General features: G+C 40.4%; 1 protein-coding gene across 1 annotated transcript; it reads left to right on the forward strand.

The window, feature by feature from the left end:
- Positions 1-476: 476 nt before the first annotated feature.
- LAPTM4A (lysosomal protein transmembrane 4 alpha) lies at positions 477-17280 on the forward strand. Its single transcript, XM_046662899.1, has 7 exons — positions 477-727; positions 8370-8490; positions 11585-11661; positions 11763-11885; positions 14908-15003; positions 15540-15638; positions 16668-17280. The coding sequence occupies exons 1-7, from the start codon at positions 617-619 to the stop codon at positions 16740-16742; spliced, it is 702 nt and encodes a 233-aa protein (XP_046518855.1). The 5' UTR covers positions 477-616; the 3' UTR covers positions 16743-17280.
- Positions 17281-17717: the final 437 nt, after the last annotated feature.

Raw genomic sequence — 17717 nt, forward strand, 5'->3', positions numbered from 1 at the left:
CCCGCCCCCGGCCAGCCCAATAATCGAGCTGCGCGCAAAGGTCACGTGAGCAGCCGCAGTCCCGTCAGGCCTCCCAAGTGGGACGTGGCACAGATGTCACTCAGAAAATCCCTTCGTGCCGGCTTTCTGCCACCGCTCATCTCGTCTCTCCCACTTTCCATTAAATGCCTCTTTTTTCTTGCCGCTCTGGTCTCGGGGATGGTGGCCTGCCAGGCTACCCCCAACACAAACGATCCTAGGCCTACGAGCCAGCCCTCGCCCTCACGGAAGAAGGGGGGATTTATTAGCGCTGAGGCGAGCTGCACTTCTGATTGGGCGTGACGTCTTGTCAATCTTCAAGTTTTTCCAATCAGGGGCCGAGTCCACCCAGCGTTCCGCTCTTCCATTGGCCTGTGTGCCGGGAAGGTGGAGGAAGAGGGGTAGTCCGAGGTCGCGCGAGAGCGGCGCTCGGCACTCAGTGCGCAGCTGCGAAGCAGCTGGCCCGGGCTCAGGCTGGGGGCGGGCTTGAAGACGCGTAGTTTGGTTTTGGACTCGGTGACTGAGCTGTCTGGGTTCAACCGCTGGGCGCAAAGCGTTTTTCAGGGGCCCGGCCAAGAAGGAGGCCCGCGATTTCCCGATGGTGTCCATGACTTTCAAGCGGAGCCGCAGCGACCGGTTCTACAGCAACCGGTGCTGCGGCTGTTGCCATGTCCGCACCGAGACCATCATCCTGGGGACCTGGTACATGGTAAGGGCGGGACGGGAGGGTAGGGGCCCTGCGGGGAATGCGCATGAGCGAGAAGTGGGGGAGCCCGGGCTGAAAGGGAGTGTTCCCTGGGAGGAGGTGGGACTGAAAACGGGGTGTTGGGTGGGGCGAGAAGGTGTAGGGGAGCTTCTGTTTGGGGTGCTCTAACTTTGAGGGAGGAGACTGTCCAGGAATCGGAGTGGGGGTGGGAGGGAATGGGGAGATTGTTTGGCAAGAATTAGGGGAAAAGCGGGATCGGGAAAGGCGGAGGCGTTGCGGGGGCGGGGGGCGCGGGGGAGGAGATGAGGGTGCTAGTTTTTGGTGGGGGTTTCTGGAAGTTACTAGACTTCAGTTCTTTTTGTACTTCGTGATCTGAAAAGCCCCCCGTCCCCCCCACCGCCACCATTGGTCTCTGGAGTTTTTTCCCCTAACGAAACAGTTGGGAGCGGCGCTTGATAAATGCAGCCTAGTTTCGACATATGTCTTGCTTAAAAGGAAAGGAAAGATCCAATTGTAACGCAGTTGTCTGTGGTTGCTGGACCTTATTTGTTACAGTGTGTTTGTGATGTAGGCAGAAAGGCATCTGTTGTGAGTCTAGACATTCTGTTAAAGGCAGTACCTTTTGCTTGGATTTACACTCGATCTGCTTTTTCCTGATGCAACTCGTCCCTGCCTATTAGACGCTTTTCGTGTTAGACCCGGTCCGTTTTTTAAGAGACCTTTATTGAGAGCCTGCTGTATTTTGCCCACATATGCTAGCATTTCCTGGATTCCAAGATCTGTGCAATTCTATGTCATAACCAAGTTGACGACGTTGTTAATTGGTGGTTCACTGGTACCACTTTGTGATTTCCTACTACTGTCTCCAGTCTCGTACACGTTGAAGCTCGTTTGTCTGTGACTTCTCAGTATGATTCTGTTTAGGTAGTTTTAGGTTATGAAGACTTTACAGAAGCTTTTATAAACTTCTCACATTGTCGACTTGGCCACTTTTGCTAATCACTTTGTGATTTTTTTTTTTCGGTGTGGGAGGTTGTGCCATTAGTGATACCACACAGTTTCTGATAACTTCTGTGAACTGCCAAAAAGGGAAGAGCTTTATCACAGATATTGTTTCTGTCTTTGTCTGTCTTCGTTACTTCCCTACTCAGTGCCATGAAATCATTACCACTTGCACAAACACCAGATGAGAATCCTCTTCAGTTGGGCAGATACTGTTTCATGGCCCACGCCCAGGGGACCCCCTGACCTCCACGTTATTCCTGACTGCCCTGTTGTTTTTTGCAGGCCTGCTTCATTACTGTACATTAAAAAGAACAACAACAAAACTTGAATGTATAGGCTTATTTACTCCTACTAAATTTATTTTGGTATTTCCGGTAGCTTTATATTTCAGAAACATCATCTTATTGGTATAATTATATCACATTTTTATGCAAAGACCCCCTCTTGTTCTGTATTTTAACAGATTTGTAATACTGGACATCAATCATTTAACTTCCTTTTTTTTTCCGCTGTGCTAAGGGTTTGGGTCTTCAGTTTCTTTTGTTCCTCCTTAGCTCTGCCTTCCGTTCTCCTAAATGAATAATTCAAATCTTTAGGGTCCTCAAGCCTCTTACTCAACCCTGCCTCCCTCATCCCTAGAAGATGATTCCCTCCTCCTTAACTGAGAAAGTCCAGCTGCCTGGGACTCGCGCCTGCAAACTTAATCTTCCTTTTTCTTCTCGGGTTTTTCCCTCCATTCACAGAACAAAGGATTTCTAACTTCTCAAGAAGGAAATAAGCACCATCCCGATTTCAGCCATCTGAATGTAATTGGCTGTGTTTCTTCCCAGTCTTTTGTAGGCAGGTTTTTCTTTATGCAGTGGGGTCCGCTCGTAAAAATGAAAGGAATAGCAGGGAAAAGTGGGAATTATAAATAGTGAACCTGAAAATGCAGAGAGAAAAACTTTAGTAAAGGCATGTATTCTCCCAAAATAGGGGGTGAAGAGTTTAAATCTGTTCCCTACTGGAAGCAGTGCATGTGAAGACATTCCACGTCTCTCCTTTTTTCCATGCTTTAGTTTCACAATTTTAAAAAGATGCCATAGCTGTTCTTACTTTGCTGGACTTTTCTTAGTGGAACATTGTAAATTGCTTCGTCAATTAATCTGTCTTAAGAGATTTATTGATCATCTACAATGTAAAAGGCTGTGGTGGACATAGAACAAGACCAAATCACAGGGACCGTGTGTCATTCGTCTTTTGTATTACTATTACCTGTGAAATAGAGGCTCCCAAATGTTTCTTGTTTTGAACATGGCATCCATCCATCTGTCCATAGTATTTATAACATTACAAAGAACTTTGGAGCACAGGTACAAAAATGAAACTTATGGTACAGTGTCAGGAGAGAAGGAGATTGTGATCGGTGTTATCAGATTCAAATCAGATTAAGGACTGGAAAAGGCCACTGGTTTTGTTGATCACAGTATTTCTGGTGACTTTCAAAAAGTGTGGCTTCAATACCAGAACAATATAAAGACACAATTTCTGCCTAGTTGGGGAGACGTGTAACATTTAGAAAACAAGACCACCTGCACAAAAGTGTAGTATAATATTTCTAAACAAAGAGAACTTGTCCAACCAGTGCATTTTGTTGCCAGAAGCTTCTTTACTAAAATAGAGAAGCAATGTGGAAGTGAGTGAGGTAGAATGTCACTTCCCTCTCCAGCTACCTTGCCAAGATGCTCTCCTCCTCTGTTCTAGGTGGGAGAATATTTATGATTCTCTTTAGATTGCCTCTGTGCTGTTTGGAACCTGAAGGTGCAGCCCCCGCCTCCTATCGGGCCCAGAAGTTGTGTCAGTGACTTTGTATCTGACACAGTATCATTGCTTTCTAGCAACTGCTTCTACTGGTCTAGTGTTAAGGCAACTGCAGCACTGTATATGCTAAAGCATTAGTTGTGTGGTATTAAATAGTGCAGCAGGTCATAGAGAAGCCAGAGCCAGTTATTAGGTGCACCAACCCTGAAGCGTTAGCCTTTGGCATTTTAGATTTGAAAGAAGCATGCCTAGCTTAATACCTGGTTAAGTAATATTAAATTTCAGAATGAGCTCCAGTTTAAATTGTGGTGTTCCTGAAATGGTTTTCTCTATCATTTATTAAAGAATTTGAAGTGAGATGATTTTAAACAACAGTTTCTTAGGTGGCGTAAGTTCAAACGTTTATTAAATGATTGAAAGTGGGCTTAAACGTCTGCTGCAGGGGTCTCCTCCTTCAGGGTTAATGGGCTATTGCAAGAGGACATTTTGAGCATTTGTTATAATTTTAGATCTTGGAAAGATTTAATGTATGGCTAATTTTACATGAGTGTCTCAATGATGAACTTAGGTTGGGTAGCCTAGAGAAAAACACGGACAGCTTTCCTCCCTCACTCCTGACTCCTTTAAATAAATATAGTTTGTTTATGTTTCAAAGTTAGTATCTTTCCCGTTTTGTTTTGTGCCTCAATGCCTTTGCAAATGCTATTCCTTCTCCTCGCAAGTCCTTTCTTGAATCTTTATTAAGGAATATCTCAAATAACAAAAATAGTGAAATAGTATAAAAATCTTCCTTTTACTTATCACCCAGCTTCAGTCTTTAACAACATTTTGTCAATTCCAGTTAATTTTTTAATGGTTACCTCACATGTGTTCTTGGTGGAGCTTTCCTTACCTCCCAGCCAGAGGGCTCTGGTTTCCTCACTGTACCTAGAAAGTTTCTGCATACCTTTTGTATGTACTTATTAAATTGTACTGGTTGCACATTAGTATGATTATCTCTTTCTTATTTTTCTCCCCCTACAACAAGATGTCCTCCTTGAGGGAGGAAGGTGATAGGTCTTGCTCAATAAAATATGTGTAGTAGCTAAGTTATTAATTAGAACATTTGAAGTGTTCATTAGACATTTGTTAAATGAATTGTCTCCTCCAAAAAATGATAGGAATGACTCATTTGAAACTGCATGTAATGGTAACAACAACAAACACATATATGTAGTATATAAAATATACATTTAACAAGATTTTAAAGGTAGTCAGTATTGGTCTTCATCTGCTGCCTGTTCTTTGCTGATGTGGTGTTGTAGACTGGCTCCGTGTGGATGCGCTCTCTCTGCCTTATCAGGATGCTCTGAAGCAGACACTTTGTTTTAGTTATAGTTTCAGCAGATACTGGGTTGTGGCAAAATATGCTATGGGAAACTAAAGAATAATGATTTAAAACAAAAACGAAAACCAGTCCTCAAAGAATCTTCTGGGATGGGTGTGGCAATGAAATGAGAAAGCAAAGAGGAATTACTCTCCTTGAGGCCAAGTGCTTCCATGGATCTGATACTGTTCCTTTGTAACCAGTGAAATCGAACACACCTGGGTTTGTTGTTTGTTTACTTATCTAAGGTGTGCAGAAGGCTTACAAAAATAATGCAAACTGTATTGTTTGACCACTCCATTGACAGTGCCACTCCCACATTGACTGCTGTGTTGATTGCCCGTGCTTTTAGCATTATTTGCTGCCTTTCATACCTCTCCATATTACTAGGTTTAGAAGTTAATCATGATTTTAATTACTTTCTTGTTAATTTTATTTCCAATGCAGTAAAAGGGAAAAATGAATCAGGAATAAATATTCTGGAATTGTTTGTACATAGTTGCTATTTTTCAGAGGAATTTTCTATTGCAAGATTATCAAGTTAATTTTATGTATATTTTGATAAATGCTACATGCAACTTAGTAAAAATATAAACTCTAATCAAAAGTAAATAGCACGGGGCCTGTGTATGAGCACAGGATAGGTGCTCAGTGGTGAATCTTTGGAGATCTCAAGGATAGGTTTTCCAAATTAGTACTTTAATATGTAAATTAGGATTCTAATGAACTATTACTAATTCAGTGAAGATTTGAAAAATTGTTTGAGCTTTTAATGATGTAATGTTGAAATTTATTTTACCACTTCTTGGTCATTTTGATTAGACCTCTGATTTATTTTGTTTCATATTCAGGGGTGTGTCTCAAAATGAATTGAAATTTGGAGTGTCACGAATGCTACAAGAAGAAAATAGTGGATGAGTCTGTGATTTAGCCATGGAAAAGAAGAAAGATTTTTATAAATCCTACATGTGATAAAAATATTTAAGAAGAGAAAATTAAATTAGTATTTTTGGTGTGTCATTTCCTTCATTTAGTAATTAAGTTTCCATCTTTTTCTGGACATGAGAATGTGTTTCTGTACTGTGCAGGGCTTTTTAACTGTGACTGTATTGTGTTTAGGAAAGAAGAGCTTGCTGAATTGATTTCAAATTGATTTCCGTACACAGAGTATGTAATGTTTCAGTAGATATATTTGATTCTTCCATAATTAATTCACCTAATCGTGTTAACTCGCACACATACACCACATATGCTGGCTAAAACCCGCTGCAATAAAAATGGGCAATAAAGAAAGCCTTCAAATGGGGAGCCTCCTTGCAAATATGATTGCCCCTTGTGAGACCTTTTAAGAGCTGAAGGATGAGAGTTGAAGCACCAATGCTGAGCTCAAGTGCTTGCCTCTGAGCAGTGCAAGGAAAGAGGCATGCTACTGACCATGTTTATTTGGAGAGTAAAGTATAAACATTTTATGGCCTTAGATAATGGTTTCTTTTGGGAAGACCTCAAAGCAGGGGTTGCTTAGGAATGGTGGTAAGTAACCATGTAGTGCTAAGAAGCTGGCTGTCTTAAGAACCAGGTTTGTATCCTAGCTCTGTTCTCTCTCAGCTCAGTGAACTTAACACAAGTTATTTCGCTTTGCTGAACCTTAGTTTCCCCATCGCAAGTGGGCTTTAGGAATATTTACTTCGCTAGGTGGTTGCGAGGAATAAGTGAAGTAATATGTGTAAATGTACTTAGTGTATAGTATATCCTCAGAAATGTGAATTGATTCTGAATTTGATATTGTAACATCGTTTAGATCGCCTAACCTTATCTTGTTTAAAGATAAAAGTTTGGGCTGTTCTCTTTGAGAATGTGAAATGCCTTCAGCTGATAAGCTATGTATACGTGTTGTTCAGGGTAAACAGGAAAGAGCTACATAATAGTTTGTTTAAAATACTGTTGATAAGGCTCAGATAGCCCTTGAAAGTCTCAAATGTTCAGATTTTCTCAAAGGGGCAGAGAACAGATTCTGTGAACTTTAGTTAGGGAGGCCTAACTCCAGTCCTAGGGGAGGTTTCTGTATTGAGTCGGAAACGGGACTGTTTTGAGCACTTAAAGGATGTGATGCCTCCTAGGACACCCTAGGGATTTACTACAACTAGAGCATAAATAATTTCCTTGTTCGAGTTACAACTCTGGTAGAGTAGGAAAATTCACCAGCTGTTAACTGTGAGATTTCAGCAAGATGTTTGACAGTCTCAGGATGCTCCTCTGGGCCAGATAAAGAGTTTTCTTCACAGGTTGCTGATGAATGAGAAGAGGACGGCCTCTGGCAGTTTTGTCCTCAGCCCGTTCTTTTTGCTGGTGGCTTAGGTGGAGATACTGATTACACACTGATCATATTTTCAGATGCAGGAAGCTGGGGGAGAGAGTGAATCTGTAGGGGGTCAGAATCTAGATGGAGAAAATCTGGACAGGCAAGAATGTAGTAAGATGAAATTTGATTGCAAATATACTAGGGCTTGTGCTTGGGCTTCTGAATCCAGCTGTCCAGGTAGAGGTGGTAGCTTAGCAGGATGAAGTGTGAAAAAGAGGGTTTTAGGGAGTTACTCTCATGTGACATTCTAAAAATTTATGAAGCCAGTGTGATTTCAGGACACATGAATTGAAATCTGTTGGCTAGGGTGTGGGGACCAAGATCCTGGTGTGTTCTGACTAGGCTTATCTCATTTTAGTAGTATGTCCTACAAACTGGAGCATGTGTATAGAGGACAGCAAAGAGGGATAGCGAGGTAGCTGGAAAATGTGCTAGTTAGAGAAATGGTTTAAGTACTTGAATGTTTATTCTAGAAAAGACAGTATTTGGAGACACATGTCAGCTGCCCTTAGTTTTTAGAGGAGCACTTATTCAGAAGGGGGAGCAGATAGTCTCAAAGACAGAGTTAAGACAGTAGGTGAAAGTTGAGTGATGTAGTCAAAATCTTGGAAAGTCTCTTAAGCATTTGAGTCTGGTTCAAGAGGACATAGTTCTCTATCGCTGGGTGGGAGATAACTGTGGAGGGGTTTCAGGCTTATCTGACGGGCATTGTGTTTCTCTGATGGATAAGTGTATTGGATGAACTGTAGCTTCTTCAAACACAGACGCTCTGAGATGGGTATATAAATAAATATGTGACTCTGAACATGAACAATTTGTGGTGACCCCTTATTTTTAATTGTTGTGCCTTTTTATTCTGTTATATTGATATTACACAGGAGCAATCAAACATCATTTCTCCGAAATGGTTAATGTTAAGTTTATATTTTCACTTTATGAAATGTTTATTTTAAACTATTCTTGTGGTGGTGTTGCATATTTTATCTCACAGTCTTCTACTATTTTATATCTTTGCTACTGCAAGTAAAACAATTTTAAATATGAGAAGACATCTAAAGATTGTGCTGAAGACTGCTTCCTGGTTAATAATATAATTGCTAAAATGTCTTTCACAGGTGGTAAACCTATTGATGGCAATTTTGCTGACTGTGGAGGTGACTCATCCAAACTCAATGCCAGCCGTCAACATTCAGTATGAAGTCATTGGCAATTATTATTCATCTGAGAGAATGGCTGGTATGTTTTTCTTTGAAAATATCTCCTGCTAATTAAACACGCACGCACACACTTGTTATTTAGGGGAGGATTGATTGAATTATGCTTGTTATTCTACTTGCTGAGGCATAAAAGTGTTTTTGTAGGTTTTTCAAAGATAGAATTATGAGTGAGCATTTCCAGCCAGAAAATGGAATGGAGTCCCGGAAGACTTTTGAGAAATATGTGCCTTGTTGGGTACTGTAGAGATAAGAGGGGAAGAAGGATTTCAAGAAGACCATGAGCCGTTGAGGGTCAGCTGACATGTGTAGTAGAGGATGGGAGATTTGCTCGTGGGGAAAATAGACTCACAGTAAAATATAAAATGTGAATTATTGGAATATTTGGTGACATCTTTTGCTCAGAGTCACAATTCTAAATATATTTCTATTGTTTAGATGAAGAAAGACTTGACATTGGAGGTAAAAATAGTGTAACCCTGGGACATTCATGGAAATTACCTTTTTAAACCTATTTATTCCCCGATAGCAGTGTTTTCATTATCTTTCTCTGAAGTACAGGTGGGAAAAATTGTAGCTATGATTTTATATTACTATAAATTATGTTAGAAATTTAGTATTTGAACAGAAATTATACTTCAGACTTTTCAGTGCGAACAGCTTCTGCATGTTGATTTTTAAAAATTTCACTTCAGAAAAATGTTCCAGTTCACGTGTGTTATATTTATAATATTATGGGATCTTAATTATCATATTCTTAGATTTCTAAGCTTTTATTACAAAGTTCTGAGCTTCATTACATTTATGACCTTCTCCCATCCATTTATGAAGTTGTTTTTTAAAAAAATTTGGTTGGTAATTCAAATGATTCATTGTCCACAGGGCTGACTTCTGTTTCTAAGAGCCAGGGTTTTGTGGCTACCTGTCATACTCTATAGTATCTCCTGATTGTCTTTTCAGATACAGTATAATCCTTTAATTTTGTTGTCAGATGTGATAGAAGAAATACCAGGAACGTATTAGAAACATCCCTTCTATCATTTGCTTTTTTCTGAGTAGTCTGTTTTTATTTAAAAACCAAAGTAGAACAATAAATAAAATTTGAGCTTCTAATGGCTGTTTTTGGTATTTTCATGATTTTACTTTAGGCTGTAAAATTTTACTAAACCTGCTCATGTCAGCATTTTCCCTTGTCATGTATGTTTCTCTTAAAGTCGAGGTGTAGAAAAAGATTTATGGTTCTTGAGATTCTTGTAGTTTGTCCAGCTGGCGTTCTTGGCTGGAGCTGCAGGTGTGAAGTCATGCGTTTATTGCGTGTTGCATGAGTATTGTGACTGCTGTAGAGAGAATCGGATGTATTGTCATATTTTTGTTGATTATAATTCTGCCAAAGCCCTTATTCTTGAGAGAATGTAAAAGTATGTAGTTCTTGGTCATTGGTAGTTTGTGTTTCTTTGAAAGTTGAAATTTGACTTTGCCTCCGTCCCAGTGTTAAAATAACAAGTTAATTTCTGATCATTGGCCTGGTGACAGATTTTAAATAATGAGGTTCTTGGTTAGTTATTTTTAATCAACTAAACAGGATATGACACTGGATATATACTGAAATACTGCAACATATGCAAGCTGTTTTTCAGATATGAATTTAACTTTATTTACATTCACCTCGGGAATCGGTAAACGCGTGGGGGCCTCATAGAGGAGGTTCCTGGCTCTGCTGGGGCTGGAAACCTGAGCTTCCTCTCCAGGCATCTGGCCCTCATATTTTGTTTGCTTTATTGATTCCCAAATCCTGGAGCGTCTCTTGTTGCAGGCGTTATATGTATTGCCCGCCCCCTCCCCACTTCCCCCCTATCGTGTTGTTTGTTGCTCTAATGGAAGACGTTGAACTTCACTTGAATTATTCTTTCGATACTTTAAGAAATGGAAATAAGCGTGTAGTCTTCCATAACAGATTTTTGAAAGCTGATTGTTTGAATTATAAATTTTGCTTTCCAGTTTGATGGTACCTCTCCCGTTTGATTTTGTCTTTTGTTTATATCTGAATTCTTCCCTCTTCAGTGCCATTTTGCATGCTGCAGCAGGAAGGTCCTTTAAATTCTTAATATTTAGCTATCCTATATCCTCTAGGAAAATTTAAAGAGGGCTATTCTGACTTACTTTAGTGGCAAATATTGATGATGTTTATACTGCCAAGTGACAAGATGATATGTAACATTTATCCAGTAGTGTGAATATTCAGCAGTTACGTGAATCTTTCATCATTATTCGTGCCCTTTGGGTTCTTAATGTCTATTCATAGTCACAGATTCAACTGTAGATTTGTGCTAAGAATCTCAAAATGTGTGATTTTGTATTGTTTGAAATTACTTGGTTGTTTTGTGAGAAATTACTTGGTTGTGGATTAATGTAGAGAAAGGGAACAACCTGAGAAAGAGTTGAGGAACAGAGAAGACGACAGATGCACGCACAGCAGAGAAGCCAAGGTGAAGAGATGTGGAGCGCTGAGTGTGGACGTTGGAATGAGGGAGAGGTGGGAGGGTTCAAGGTAAACCTTGCATTCAAATGATGCGTCTAAGGCGAGAAGGGGCGTATGTGGCATTCTTTGGTTTAATCATGTCTTTTAAGCGGATGCCAGCCTTTTCCTCCACTTGAACCCTCCTCATCTCACAAGACCCAGCTTGTGTCATTTCTTTTGTATTTTTCCCTGATTTTCCAGGCAAAGCTAATTGTTTCTGCTTCTGTTGTAGCACTTGCCACATTGGATTAAAATGATCTCTTTACATGTCCTCAGACTCTTAGACTCTGGGGAGAGATGTTTCTCTAGCAAACTACCTGGTTCATGTGCCCGCCTAAATAAGTGTCAGTGAGTTGTAGCAATTTAAGAGGCAAGAAAAACAAAGGCGTGAATTTCTCAAGCTTCATTACTTAATGCTGAGGCAGGTTTTTTGTTGTGTTTTTTTTTTAACCCTCTTGGCCTTAGATTTTTTTTCATAGCCAGTCTTGAAAATACTTAGCCATTTTAAAGCTAGCTTTAAAACATTATTTTGTCATGAAGAGTTTGTTCTTTTTGTTATGTAAGTAGCTTAATTAGATTTTTGTTTTTGTTTTCTTAGATAATGCCTGTGTTCTTTTTGCCGTCTCTGTTCTTATGTTTATAATCAGTTCAATGCTGGTATATGGAGCAATTTCTGTAAGTATCCTGTGTTTTCACCTTTTAGAGCTTGACGTTTACTGCTTGGTACTTACTTAATTTCCTCTATGTGATGTGATGTTGCGGTTGTGTTTTTTCAGTATCAAGTGGGTTGGCTGATCCCGTTCTTCTGTTACCGGCTTTTTGACTTTGTTCTCAGTTGCCTGGTTGCTATCAGTTCTCTCACTTATTTGCCAAGAATCAAAGAATATCTGGATCAATTAGTAAGTGTGTATGCTAATTAAACTTTTTTTTTAAGTAAAATATTTGAATTGAAATTCTGAGTCAGCTTTAGGTACTATTTTTATTTAACCTGCCCTGTTTATTTTTAAAAGTATTTTAAAATCATAACTGTTACTCCGCTTAACTACCATGTTGAAACCAGTAAGATGAAAATAGAGTATCTTCTTACCATACCATTTGGATAATCCAATATTAAAGGTCCCTAAAATGGATGTCATAGAACTCGGGGAGTACTTCAGCTTTCGTTTTGAGTATACTTCAAGTATAAAAATTTGACTGTGTTTGGCACTCGTTAAAGTATTAGCTTTTTGTCTTTGCAGGCATCCGTAGCAAATATTTGAGTGTCTGCTGTATCCTTCACTTTGTTCTAGGCGAACCATTGGTGAATGGTGTAGGTGTAAACATAACTTTCCTCTCTTCAAGGAGCACACCACGTATTTGGGGAGGCAAGACATGAAGACGTTATCTGTGGTGACGAGCTAGAACTGTCACATGACAGCAGAAAATGAGGGGCTTAGATTAATGCCAAATGATGGAGGGGCAGGGACTGCTCTGGGTTGAGGTGTGGGGTCCAGATAAATGAAAATTCATTTAAAAAATGCTGTCTTTTAGGGCTTTTCTCCCCACTTCCAGATTTCCTGTCTAGTCCATTTTGCATACCACCAAATTTGTCATTCATTCGAAAAACACTTGTTGATTGCTTATTATGTGCAAGGCAGTCTGCTAGGTCCTAGGGATATGTCAGTGGAACTTAACTTTCTAGTGAAGGAATTGGAAAACTGACAGTTATTGAATTAAAATTGCAATACAAGCTGTGAAGGAAAAGTGTAGGCTGCTGTGTGAGTGGATATCGCACAGGTGTCAGACCAGGGCTGGGAATTGAGATTCGAAATGCACTCGAGTCTGAATACGAATTAAGATAGAAGAAAATGGTCAAGTAAGAGAGACACCTGAGGCAGGAAGGACATGGACAGTCAGGGGACAGAAGATGCCCATGGTGGCTGGCACACAGAGTAAGGGAGGGGCAGCAGCGTGTGCTGAGGCTGGAGAGAAGTAACCGGGGCCAGGGCCTGCTGGCCTGCTCAGCAGTGGTCAGAGGCTTCCTAAGCGTAGTTCTCTCTGATCATGTCATCGCTGGCTGAAAAATTACAATCCTTTTGAATAAAATCCAGAGCATTCCCACATGACCTGGTCCCATACAGCCTCTGTCCTTTTCATTTATTTATAGATGAAGCCTTAAAGAATAGTTTTATCCCAGGGAGATACTTAGCCAGGGTTTGGGGTTTGTATGTGCATTATTTTTTCTTTTTCTTTCTTTCTTTTTTTTTGTCCTTTGGGATTTCTATGTATTTTTTATGAAAATGTGAAATTATTTGGGCATTTGTGTTGACATTTCCATTAAAAATGGATATGTTTCAAAAAATTAAATGAGCATCATAAAAAGAAAAACATCCAAATGAATTTTTTACAATTCCTTTTACAGACCCCTGTGGTTTCTCCCCTGTCTTGTATTCATTTGATCTTTCAGACTGGAGGGTCGTTTCTCTGTTGGCCAGCTTGTAAATCCTAAATTATCCTTTTGTGATGCCGTTCTCCCTGAACCTAGCTCGTTGCCTTGCACACAGTAAATGCTCAAGAAATATTTGACTAAACAGAGCTGATCCTTCTCAGTAGAACATAGTATGTCTGCAATAAAGCATACAGTTTTGCCTGGCTTTATAACCAGGGGCATGCCTTGTTTTTCCTCCCTTCTGATGAGCTTTGAGACTGATGATTGGTTTTTAGAAAAATTATTTCCCCCGTAGGACTGTATGGCCTGTAAAACTTAGGTAAATCTCAGCACCTCCTGCCTTCTTGACTCAGTGACCCAGGGGCAGATTGGAGTCCTGTACTTTCCACAGGCCAGAACGATGTAAAATAGTGAAAAGTAAAGAGAAAATGAACTCGGCTTAGACTCTTAGGAGTATTCTGGGTATTAAACAAATGTATTTTAAGCGATCATCGCATGCATTAGTGATAATAAGGGTTAAAAGCACTTTGAGTTAAATTCTCTTTATAAGTTTTTATTAGAATATCAGTTCTGACTTTGGTGCCTTTTGTTTGTATTCTTACTTGCTTTCCAGGTTATCACAAAGTGCAAGTGCCGTGGCTGAATTATAAGAGTGTGTGTATGTGTTTAATTAATGAAGTCTTTTTTTTGCAGGGGGTGGGTCAGGAAGATTGGCCCTGAGCTAATATCTGTTGCCAGTCTTCCTCTTTTTGCTTGAGGAAGATTGTCCCTGAGCGAACATCTGTACCAGTCTTCCTCCATTTTGTATGTGGGGTGCTGCCACAGCATGGCTTAGTGATGTGTAGGTCTGCACCTGGGATCAGAACCTGTGGACCCTGGGTCCCCAAAGTGGAGCACACGAACTTAACCACGTGCACCACCAGGCTGGCCCAATAAACTTTATTTTTAGGGCAGTTTTGCAGTTTTGGTTTCACAGCAAAATTGAACAGAAAGTAAAGCAAGTTCCTATATGCTTACTGTTCCCATACACTCAGAGCCTCCCCCACTATCCACATCCCAAACTACAGTGGTACGTTGGTTACGATTGATGAACCTGCATTGATACATTGTTATCACCGAAAGTCCAGAGTTGACATTAGGGTTCACTTTTGGTGCTGTACATTCTATAGATTTGGATAAGTGTGTAGTGACATCTATCCATCACTGTAGTATCATACAGAATAGTTTCACTAAAAATCCTCTTGGGGCCATCCAGTGGCAGAGTGATGGGGTTCACGAGCTCTGCTTCGGTGGCTCCGGGTTTGCAGGTTTGGATCCTGGGCATAGACCTGCACACCACTCATCGTGCCATGCTGTGGCAGCATCCCACATATAAACGTAGAGGAAAGTTGGCGCAGATGTTAGCTCAGGGACTATCTTCCTCACATAAATAGTCAGTCCGTCTGTCCACCCACCCACTCTGCCTGTTCATCCCTCCCTTTTTTTTTTTATAGCCTGATTTTCCCTATAAAGATGACCTCCTGGCATTGGACTCCAGCAGCCTCCTGTTCATTGTTCTTACATTCTTTGCCTTATTCATCATTTTTAAGGTGAGTTGCAGACTAAATATGTGGGGGGCCAATTAGGCTGTGAGACTGTCTACCTAAACCTTTTGTTGCCTTATCTCCTTTCAGTTCACAGGAAGTGACAGTGTTTATTCTGACACAGTAGTAGAGTAGCTTTTAGGGAATGTCCTCCCCCTTGTTTCCAGAGAGTGGTTGGAAATGCCAGGATCCTTCCTAAGTGTAAGGAATATCATTATGTTTTTGGAAGTGGTTCATGATTTGAATTGAAAATCTAGTAAAATTCTCAAGGTTCAGAAACAGAATTTCTTCTGCAGCACGATGGTTATCAGACCTGAATTGAAACTGATCTCTGATTTCTCTGTAAAATGATGATGATAAAACTTGTGGCATTTAAATGAGAGCAAATAGAGAAAGGGCCTGGCCTGTGCTAGGTCTAATTGGAGGTCACTTCCCTTTTCTGTAGAGAAAATGTGGAGGAAAGCATTATAAGTCACCTTAATTTTAGAGTAGGTAGCCTGTTGAGTTTCTAGCATATGTAAATTTTCTTTGTATTCTTTTAGGCTTATCTAATCAACTGTGTTTGGAACTGTTATAAATACATCAACAACAGAAACATGCCAGAGATTGCTGTATACCCTGCCTTTGAAGCACCGCCACAGGTGAATGACCTTTTAATATATTAAAACTTCACTAGCCATTACTGATGATTCCCAAGAACCTGCATCTTGACTTTCTCTTCAGTGCCATAACTGTGGTTTAGGGCATGAGTAGCTTAAATCCACAAGATTCGCATTTCCCAGTTGGCATCCTGGATACACGGGTGAGAGGCACCCTGTGCTGCCCATCTCACTCACCCTGGCTGTTAGATTTGATTCATAAGTGGTCTCCAAGAGGGTTGCATTTTGCGGGCAGGTCACAGGAAACAGCAGTGTGAGCCATGCCTGACCTGTGGCTTCTGGCATTTCTAAGGATGGGGTACTATCAATCAAAGCTTGTGATGCTTTCAAAAAAACATCCGTATGATCCAAAGGGCAGCTGGTTTTTCTGTGCGGAGAGGAATGCAGTGTGTTCCCTGAGTCTGTGGGGAGGCTTCCTTCTCGGGGCCCTTGAGTCGCTACTGTCCTGTCTTCCCAGGTTTTCAATGTGTAGAATATCGTGGCCCATGTAGGGCCAACCTGTCACAGTTGGAGTCACTTAGGTTAGAAGGCCGCTCCTATAGAGGACATGATGTAAGTACCTGATGCTCTGACTACAGATTCTGATGAAATTCAGGATCCAGCATCTCAGAGGCTTCCTTTAGTGTGGTTCAAGGGGCACTTAACCTAGATCCTCAGCCCCTGAGGTGTAGTTGCCACTGGTACTTTATCAGTCACCCTGGAACCGGGCAGAGCAGTGGCACATGCTTCCTCTCAGGTGTCCTGGTACCCTCAGGGTCAGATCAGAAGGGAAGTTCTGCCCGTTTGCTGCCCTCCCTCCATCCCAGCAGTCTTGGATCAGACATGTCACCTGCATGTGACATTCCAGGTTGCTATTCATCTCTGCTCTCAGGAACTACTGAGCTAACATTTTCTTCAGCTCTTCCCTGTGGGTTGTATGCCCCGATAGGACATAAAATCTGAAAGCTTAATTGTTCCAGGTAGGATTTTTAAAGGAGAATTAAGTCCGATATAATTTTTTTCTCTCTTCAGTATGTTTTGCCAACCTATGAAATGGCAGTGAAGATGCCGGAAAAAGAACCACCGCCTCCTTACATACCTGCCTGAGGAAACTCTGCCTTTGTCAATAAACCCTACACCAGCTTTTTGTCTTGTTTATTTTATAGAATGCTGCAATACAGGGCTCTTAAACTAGTTTGATATAAAATACGTTTTCCTTTGTTTAAGCATTTATTATCAAACACTAACAAGCTTTTTGGACATCTATTAAAAGTCAGTTTTTTTTGTTAAGTCTATTAAATTTTAGTAGATTTTGAAGACAATCTAGGTTAAGCAAGAGCGAAGTGCCATTGTTTGCCTTTGACGGGGGTGGGAGGGGGTGTTCTCTACACATTGTCTTTTTAACTTTGCACTTTCTTTATGTAATAGTTTGCATTTTGGTTATTTGCTGCCCTGGATACTTTCAGGAAGGATGAGTTAGATGTTCAGGGCGAGTGAGTTGGGTATAAGATCTGAAGTTTTCAGCTATGAAAACAGGAAAAATATATAACATTTTAACTTGACTGTGGAAGATGGCGGTTGCATGTTTCTAATTTGTATGTTTCCGTCTTTGTGATAAGATGCTTTAATAAATCTCTTAAACATTTACTGTTGTCATTTTTTAAAAAGCCATTACCCTTTTTTTTGTAGCTAAAACCTAACATTTTCCATTACAATAAATTCAGACTGCCAGGGTTTTTTGGTACTTCGAGAATATGGAGTGCTGGACTTTTAATTAGAAAGCATTTCTTTAATCCAAGAACTGAGAAGTATTATTTAAAGTTATGGTGAAGATATTACTTGAATCACAGGCCAGGAATTGATATTGATGGTTTGATAGAAAAATTATATGCTTAGTGGAGCCAGCTATATTTTTATGTTGAGATCGGGAATGAGTTTATCAAGAACACTTGAAGGTAAAATGTGTCAGTTCACCTCCAGAGGGGAACCAAGACAAAGCAAAAGCAAACTACAGCTTGCAGACCCCACAACGAAAATTTTCTCCTGAAAGTGTCCCACTTGGCATCTTGCTACGAATGCAGC

This window comes from Equus quagga, chromosome 5, assembly GCF_021613505.1.
Source record: "Equus quagga isolate Etosha38 chromosome 5, UCLA_HA_Equagga_1.0, whole genome shotgun sequence".
Classification (NCBI taxonomy): domain Eukaryota; kingdom Metazoa; phylum Chordata; class Mammalia; order Perissodactyla; family Equidae; genus Equus; species Equus quagga.

Coding starts and splice junctions, on each gene's coding strand:
- LAPTM4A (XM_046662899.1), top strand. CDS start 617: ATGGTGTCCATGACTTTCAAGCGGAGCCGCAGCGACCGGTTCTACAGC. Junction 8,491..11,584: donor TTCATCTGAGAGAATGGCTG/GTATGTTTTTCT, acceptor TTGTTTTCTTAG/ATAATGCCTGTGTTCTTTTT. Junction 15,639..16,667: donor CCTTTGAAGCACCGCCACAG/GTGAATGACCTT, acceptor TTCTCTCTTCAG/TATGTTTTGCCAACCTATGA.